Here is an 8369-nt window from a genome sequence, read left to right as displayed (position 1 = left end):
TGTGTGTAAACTTCTGGTTACATGTGTTTGTCTCCAGTCGCAGAACCGGCCACTACACTGTGCAGCAGAACCAGAACCCCCAGCATGGAGACAGATATGGACCCTCGGATCCGTCGGCGCTGTCCAGTTCCAGCTCAGCACCTATACCCAGAACCCAGCTCTCCTCCAGCCCGAAGCAGGGCTCCAGCCCCCGACAGAGTCCCAACTCCAGGCCCAGACCCCGACCCCCGTACCAGCGCTACAACTCTCAGGTGGGCCCGGAGGACGGGATGAGAAAGAGATTCTTTAATATTCAGCAGTTTAACTGGGATGGTTTGGTGCAAAGAGGTTATTTAATTTTTCCAATAAATTAATTTAGAAACATCCTCTTTTGCTTGTCAGTAAACATGTCAAACATAAACAAACAAAAGCATTTCATCACTTTATTTTTTCTGTTTGACTTTGTGTAATTCTACATTTGGATGGAAAGATTTAACTTTTTACTGCGATTGTTTATCAGTTCCACATGTCAGTTATCAGTCTCCTTCATGACTAATAACCAAATCTGACTTTGGAAAAAACAACCTAATGTTCTATTTTGGTTGAATTAGAACTGGTCTGTAACAGCGGTTTATAAAATCTTCATATTGGGCTTTATTATGAAGGGAAAAACTTTCCATTTATATAAACAAAAGTCCCCAAAAAGCCGATTATCTATTATTAGCTTTGTGTTGTTGCTCTTAGACCTTATTTTGCTCAAATCACCAAACTGTTGAAGTGTATTTTTAAAATCTTATTTGATTTTTAAATGTAGTTTTTACCACCCAGTGACAATTTATCTTTCAGTTATGACTCTCTCCAATTTATTTAGATAGAAGTCTGGTCATTTAACCCAAAACACCTGGATGCCTGTAGGATCATGATTATGTTTAATCCCATAGATACTCAACAGCTGAGCCAAAGAAGCCCAATATTACAGTTTGACGTGATTTAAGATGACAAAATGCATTTTAAAAAGTCTGTTCTGAGGTGTGTGTTACTCTCTGATGGTGGGAAAGAGGGAAAAATAGTAAAAATCCCCCCAAACTACTACATCTCTTTACCTGGATCACATATTTAGGCTGTTCTCTGGTCTTCTTTATATTTTAATGTCATATTTTTCACTTCCATTCGTTGAGGTTCCCCTGAAACAGTTTGGAGTCTCAGATCCTGCTTTCAAAGTTTGTGGTCTGTTAAAAAGTCTGCATCTTTCTGTGTTTATCATGTGTGTAATCTGAGTAACAACCACCGTCCAGACGTGTTCAGACCTGTTTGTTGTCGTCTCTTCGCATCATATCTGGAGCTTTTTTTTTTTTTTTTTTTTTTATAGATGTTTTTTTTTTTTCTAGCACAAGTTAATCAGATTTCAGGGCAGAAACTAGACATGAAGCAGGAACTGAAAAGCGTCTGCACTTGTGTCAGGACTCTCTGGACGAGCTGGAGATGGACGACTACTGGAAGGAGGTGGAGAACATCACCCGGTCTGGAGGAGGAGCAGCGAGGGGAGACGGAGAGGTTCAAGAGGAGGAGCAGCAGAAAACTCCTGAAGGTAGGAAACGCACCGAATCCTGTCGTTAAAGCTTCTGTCGTTTGGTCTAGACTCTTAAAATGTACATTTCTCTTGCAGAAAAAGTGTGTTTGCATCTTAAATAACATCCAGCAGCATCACGTGTCCTTGGATTTAGCCAATCAGGGCGCCAGTTCATAGGAAGATGGCAACGAATCTCTGTTGCTTTAGCTTTTATTTCATCATTAGAATCTTGTTGTGGTAAAAAAATAATAAAATAAAGCTCAGACAAGCCAATCTTTACATTTTAATGTGATAGTTGAACAAAGCTCTTGCGTCAGAGTGCTGAGTAACAACCTGCTGCAGAAAGTATAGAAATGAACCACTTTAATTACATCTGCCGCTGTCAGTCTTTATTTAGAGTTTTCTACGTATCACCCTGCAGGAGATTTGTGCAGATTTGAACCCTTTTTCTGAGGAGAAATCTGGTCTGAGATCTGAACTGATGTTGGGCTCAGATTATCCTGTCACGTGAGAGGTTTGCAGGTTTGGTTTGAACCTCCTGAACTGCTCCCATCAAGACCACAATCACTTATATATATATGTTTTCCAACCACTTAATAGATGCTTCATAACCAGATGTTTGGAAAGTTGCATCGTTTTGTCAAATTCGCAGCAGGAACCAGCAGGTACCAGGTGTCTGTTTCTACCCCGTGGTCCTCAGAAGTATCTCCAGATCCTTATGATGGAAGTTCTTCAATGCTGTTTAGGAAGACAAACTTTGAATCAGCTGTGGCCCGCTTTGGCACGCAGCAAAAGGAGAGACAAGATTTAAACTTACCAACCAGTTGTTTCTACCTCTGGACAGTGTCTTTGGATGCATACCTCCAACCTCAAAGTTTTGACCCCATTTTTTCTCTAAAACTCGTAAATATGGTTCGGCCCACTTGGACACGAACCCCCTCGACTTTGACACATGAACCGACTTATGAAAACAGGCGAAGGTGACGGCGCCCGTCTGAAAAGTCCAGATCTTCATCTAGAAGCAGCCTCACAGTAAAACCAGACTGAATACAGCTGCAGCGGTTTTGATCTGCAGCCGCTTTGGTGTCACATCAGAGAAACCTTCAGCTGCTGAAGGAAACCACTGAGGTCCGCCACAGGAAACACCGCAGGAGGTCTTCTCTAGCAGCGAACATCAAACTGCACGAGTCCACCTCCGCTTCAGAGTTCATTCTGATCTGCTCGTGTCTCTTTGTAAAGACGTTTGATGCCACATATTTAGAGATCCGTTCAGACATGTAAGACACCGCTGTTATCTCAGACCTGTGTGGACTGGCTCTGAGTGGCTGTGCTCATGAGGAATGTTGTCTCTGTCACTTGGATTTAGCCTGAAGACTATTGTTCTTTGGCGTAAACACACTTTTCCTGTGTGAGATGTGTCCACTTCTGTCCCTCCTTTTCCCTTTCCTGCACCTGTGGATTCGTTTTAAAGTGTTTTGCATGAGAACAAATGTGAGTTTAGATTGCTCTCCATCACCTCCTTCCTCGTTTTGTGCCGCTGACACATCGTCCGAGTGTCCATCGTCTTCCTCTTTTTGTGTCTTCCAGAGGGCGAGCAGGAGGAGGCGTGGCTCACGGAGGCGGGGCTACAGCGGCTGTTTGACGACTCGTTGGCGGCCGACCAGGATCAGGTGTCCATCATTGATCCCTCCTTTAATTATTGAGTCCAGGTTGAGTCGTAGCTTATCAGGTTCATGTCTCCAGGTCAGATCGTTTGTGATTAATGGAGAAATAATGATGTGCCTAATGAACTCAATCTGGTTTGTTGTCTGATTGATTGATTGATTGCAGGAAGTAGACAGCGCAGTGTTTCTGTCGACGCTCACCAGGACTCAGGCGGCGGCCGTGGAACGCCGCGTCCAGCAGACGCTACGGCGACGCAACCGGCAACACCTCCCGGATGTTCGGGACATATTCAGACCCCCGGAAAAGGTCAGGAGACATCGTGACCACAAAATAATGACATCGAACCAACACGAAAGAGTAGCACCAAGGAAGTGATGCGTACAGGATCCAACATTTTTATCCAAAGTGTAGGAATTTATCAGAGAATTGATCAGAGCTTCAAGTCCAGAATCATGAAAAAACCACCTAGTGACCTGGTAACGCGCCTTTAGGCTGGTTTGCCAGCCGCCAGCCGAAACCGAGAGAAGAAGAAGAACATGGGCACATTGTGTTGACGGCCACCAAAGTTCAGTTTGTTGCTGGAGCAGTGGGAGCCGGGCATCGCTAACTATTATTCAGTTTCAGGCAAAGTCCTGGAACTTTCTGATTCAACCAGAGTCTTGTCATCACATTCAGGTTGCCAGACTGTTTCACTTCGCTTAGCTGCTGATTACAGCCTTAATTTTACCAGGCAGGCATGACAGTGGTATTGATTCATTTGTTTTTTATAGTAATATTACTATCTTTATCAACACTTTTATTACTTTCATGTAAAGTCTGTCACAGAACCTCAGTGAGCAGTTACGTTGGACATCAGAAGGACTTCGATCTTTCATGTCTGTTCTCTTTTTTTTCTGTAGCTGAACTTCCCACAACAATAAGAACGTTTCCTTTTTCACTCCCCACAAAGGAAGCGTTTGCAGTTTATCCTCAGGAACAGTCTGGCTGCTACTAACTCACCACCATAACTGCTAAATAAAGTTCCTTTAATACGTGTTACTGGATTTATATTCGATAAATGACAAATATGAGAGTTTAATTTTATTGCTTGAGCAGATTTAAGCGAACTGTTGCTCGTCCAGGTCGCCTAAACAAAGCGTCTCACGTGTTTTTCACCTTCCACACACTCCCGCCACTAATTGACAGACGAGATAATGTGTAACGAGGCTTCAGTGAATCTGTGACGGGCTGAACAACACTCGCTGTACAGTTGTTTTCTGCTGTTTGCTGCAGAACGAGGAGCCTCGCAGACTCAAAGGGGGAAGCGAGAACGGACAGAAGGACTCATCTCCAGCCGGTATGCGCAACACGACCAGCGGCATGAGTCAGCGCTGAGCACCCAAGACACAAATAAAAGTCTGCTTAGCAACTCAGAGGCACACGTGTCGACGATAACAGAACAGAAAACATGATGCACGAATGCCAGTGTGATGCAGGAAGTAACACGACAACACTTTAACAGCCACTAAATTTCATACAAAGTCCTGTTCGTGGTCGCTAAATTAATTTAATATCATGAGAATAATTCATAGCTACTGAGTTAAACATTTATTATGATTTTTCTTTATCGTGCGTGACTTTAAAATGAGTGGAAAGTCAATTAAAGTTTATAAATGTGCGTCAGAGCTGCACTGGATAATCAGCTATTTAATTAGTGTAACCTATTTAGGAGATAAATTCAGAAAAAAGCTTCAGATTGTAGCTTCTTGAATGTGAATTTGAGGTTATTTACACTGTGATACCAATGTAGAACATTAGAACTGCATCACTTCATTGTGAACTGTTAAATTAAATTCTTTTAATATTGGGTTTAGTGGTTTGAGTGATTGTTTTAAGGGGAAAAAGTCCAAAACTTTAGATCCTAGCCTCCAGTTTTCTTTGCTCTTCTATGACAGGAAGCTAAATATGTATTATATATTTCACTTTTGGATATTTTTCACCATTTTCTGACATTTTAGCAACCGAATGACTCATCAGTTACTCTAGAAAGTAGTTTATTGTGCAGCAGAACAGTCAGTAGAGCTGCTTTTACTTTGTCTTCCTCCTGCAGCGACTCACACAGCAGCTCATTGAACTGTTTTATTGTGCGTCTCTTTGTGTGTTCTCGTCCACTTACGGCGTATAAACACCTCCATCCTGCTTCGTGTCTGTTCGTCACAGAGACGGAGACGGAGCTGAACGTCGAGGTGGCGTTTTCCGAGCAGGCGCTGTCCTACCGGGAGCACCAGCAGAGGTCCAAGGTCACGGCCAGCCTCAGCTCACCTGACGACAAGCTGCCGGTGAGTCACACACCTGCACACAAATCACTTCCTCGGCAGTGTGTCGGCTTTACTGTGTGTGTTTCCGGGTGAAGGAACTGGACGCACTGATTTATAGATCGTCGTGTTTATTCAGAGCAGGTTGGAGTTGTTCTCTTGTTCGTTTGTCTTCTCCGATATAAACAGCCAAAAAAGAAGAGTGGATTAATCAAACAAAACGCCGTAGTGTCGTCACGTAGATGCAGCAACGACTCAGCAGCTGTTTGCTCGTCAGACAAATATTTGTGCGTTTCTAGAAGTTTTGAACATGAGAAAAAAAAAACACATCTGAGCTCCTAAATTCTTCTTGATGCTAAAGGTGCCACATGAATGTTTAAGAACATTAATTCCCCACAAAAAGCAGACACATAAGAGGGCAGAGGAGTGAATCCTGCCTGCTCATGCGTTTGATAATGTGAACATATAAAAACTTGAACTCGAGGAGATAAATATTTGTTCATTGCAGAACGTCCGAGGCTTATGATGATCTCTCAGTGCCTGGATTCAGTGTTTTCCTTTGCATAAATAAGGCGAAGGTCAATTTTATTGATGTAAACAAAGACGTCTCCTCCATAAACGGATGCAGAAAAAGAACAAATTGTTGCAGCGAACGATGAGTTTGACGCCCGTACGGCAGCACAGCCACAACAACCTGCTCCGAATCACATGTTCTTCCTGTTTTCTGGTCACTTTGAGGTTTAACGAGATGTTTGTCTTGCTTGAGTCACAAGTTTTGAAAATCAGATTTATTAAGAGATCATGCATTTATTATCTTTCAGTTTTCGGCGCAAATTAATAAATTAAGGGGGAAAAAATTTAAATTTTGTGATTGCAGCTTCTTAAATGTGAATGTTTTCTGGTTTCTTTTCTTCTCTGTGGCAGTAAACTGAATATCTGGAGCTTCGGGGAACACTGATCTGACATTTTTCACCATTTTCTGAACATTTTATTGACAAAATTAGTCATAAATTAATCGAGAATTTAAATAATAAGTAGCTGCAGCCCTGGGATGCAGTACAGATGTTTAAAGGATGCAGCTTGTGTCAGGATGTTGTGCTTCTAGGTTGTGTTTTAGCAGCTATTTTTACTGATATACAGCATGTGTTAAAGGTTTTTGAATAGGCAAGAACTAAAATGGGCTTCTGAAAAAACAAATGTTGACAAAAAGGAATGATAAAGACTTTAAATAAGCACAGACGCACAGAGATGATTAAAATCATTGTGAAAAATACCAATAAAATAAGAAAACAGCTGCAGAATAGAAAACTTATTAGAAACTAGAGATCACAGTGTGTCTGTCTGGTTCTCATATCAGCCCTCCACAGAGACAGAAAAGTCACATTAAGCTAAAGATATTAATAATGTGCTGCACAGATATAGGATATAAACTGAGTTGCTCTGCAGCGACACCTGGTGGTGGAAGCTCATATCGCTTCCACTTCTCACACAATGCAACGACTTCACCGTCCCGCTGCACACAGTTGAATTAAACTGCAGAGAAAGTTGAATTTGCTCAGTATTTAGTCCTTTATGCTGTGTTTTGACACCCCTCCTCTGGTTTGTTCCTCCTCTCCAGAACTTCAAGCTACTTCGAGACAAAACAGGTCAGACCAGGATCGGAGATCTGTCTCCTCTGGATATGAAAAAGGTCAGTTTATTTAACGATAAGCCGACAAACAGGTCGGTTGAGCCCGTTTGAAACCCGCCCTGTGTAACGGTTTTGTGGCGCTGCAGGTGCGCAGGCTGGTGCTGGTGGAGATGACGGCGCTGCTGGACACGGCCGGCATCGACCTGAAGGCGCACAAGGCCGTCAAAGTGAAGACTAAAGGTGCAAACTCACAAAATACCAACACGTTCAGGGCAGAACCAAACAGAACTGGGTCACAAAGAGAAGCTAAAGCTAAAGTAAGAACAACAAACATCAGTGTGGAGGTGGTTCTGTTTGACTCTGGGTTCTTCTGTTTGCAGAATCGGGTCTGTTCGGCGTTCCGCTGCAGACTTTACTGGATCAGGACCAGAGGAGGCTGGCTGGGACCAAAGTGCCATTAATCCTGCAGAGGGTGAGTGCTGACCGGGTTGGCATGGTGGAGTTGTAGAAACGGTTCATAGAGACAACATGAAAGAAAACATGTTCAGTTGTACATCAAAGCTTTCAGGTTGCTTCAGGAGGTTTTCCTACAGTTCTTGTCCTTCATGGAAGATGGAAACAGCTTCTCTGAACAAGTTCTGATCGTCAAACATGTCCAGTAGCATCATTTAATAATCAGAACTGAACTAAATGTCTGAAGATCTTTCTCGTTTTGCTTTCGTAGTTGGACGAGCACGACTTGTTGTTTCTTCTTCTTTGAGTTTTTTTTTTTTTAGCGTTTGGCAAACAACAGCTGCTTTTGTGATCTCTGATCTTAAATTAGCAGATTTCATGATAATGTACAGAATTTATTTACCCGTAAATCAGCTCACAAAGCTGTGCGACATGAAGAGAATATGTGGAGGTTGTGCGTTTCAGGTTTTGTGCTGTGCTGCGAAATATAGAAGAGTCGCACAAAAATAGTTCCACAAAAATAGTGACACATTATGATTATGTGCACAGTATGTTATAGTATGTTAATTAGTTTAGTTTTTTTTTTTAATATATAGTATTTAATGTATCTACTCTATTATTAATTTTTTTAAATTATTATTTTCCAAGTGTGATGTACATCTTTACATCTTATGCTTGTACTTTCCTACTTTTGTGTATATTTTTAGGACATATTTCTCCACTTATAATCATCTTATATATATTTTTTCTACTGTTTAAATTTCCCCTCAGGGATCAG

General features: G+C 42.0%; 1 protein-coding gene across 1 annotated transcript in view; it reads left to right on the top strand.

Annotated features, from left to right (window-relative positions):
- arhgap18 (Rho GTPase activating protein 18) overlaps positions 1-8369 on the top strand; it is a 30033-nt gene that overhangs the window by 14060 nt on the left and 7604 nt on the right. The window contains exons 2-10 of the mRNA XM_008299822.1: positions 38-251; positions 1441-1567; positions 3137-3219; positions 3380-3520; positions 4487-4550; positions 5414-5532; positions 7127-7198; positions 7285-7378; positions 7519-7610. Of these exons, the coding sequence (XP_008298044.1) occupies positions 38-251; positions 1441-1567; positions 3137-3219; positions 3380-3520; positions 4487-4550; positions 5414-5532; positions 7127-7198; positions 7285-7378; positions 7519-7610 (1006 nt within the window). The remainder of the gene's footprint in view (positions 1-37; positions 252-1440; positions 1568-3136; positions 3220-3379; positions 3521-4486; positions 4551-5413; positions 5533-7126; positions 7199-7284; positions 7379-7518; positions 7611-8369) is intronic.

Source organism: Stegastes partitus, unplaced genomic scaffold (assembly GCF_000690725.1).
Source record: "Stegastes partitus isolate 25-593 unplaced genomic scaffold, Stegastes_partitus-1.0.2 Scaffold1469, whole genome shotgun sequence".
Taxonomy (NCBI): domain Eukaryota; kingdom Metazoa; phylum Chordata; class Actinopteri; family Pomacentridae; genus Stegastes; species Stegastes partitus.
Note: the sequence above shows the minus strand (reverse complement) of the source record. Positions and strands in the feature narration are given on the sequence as shown.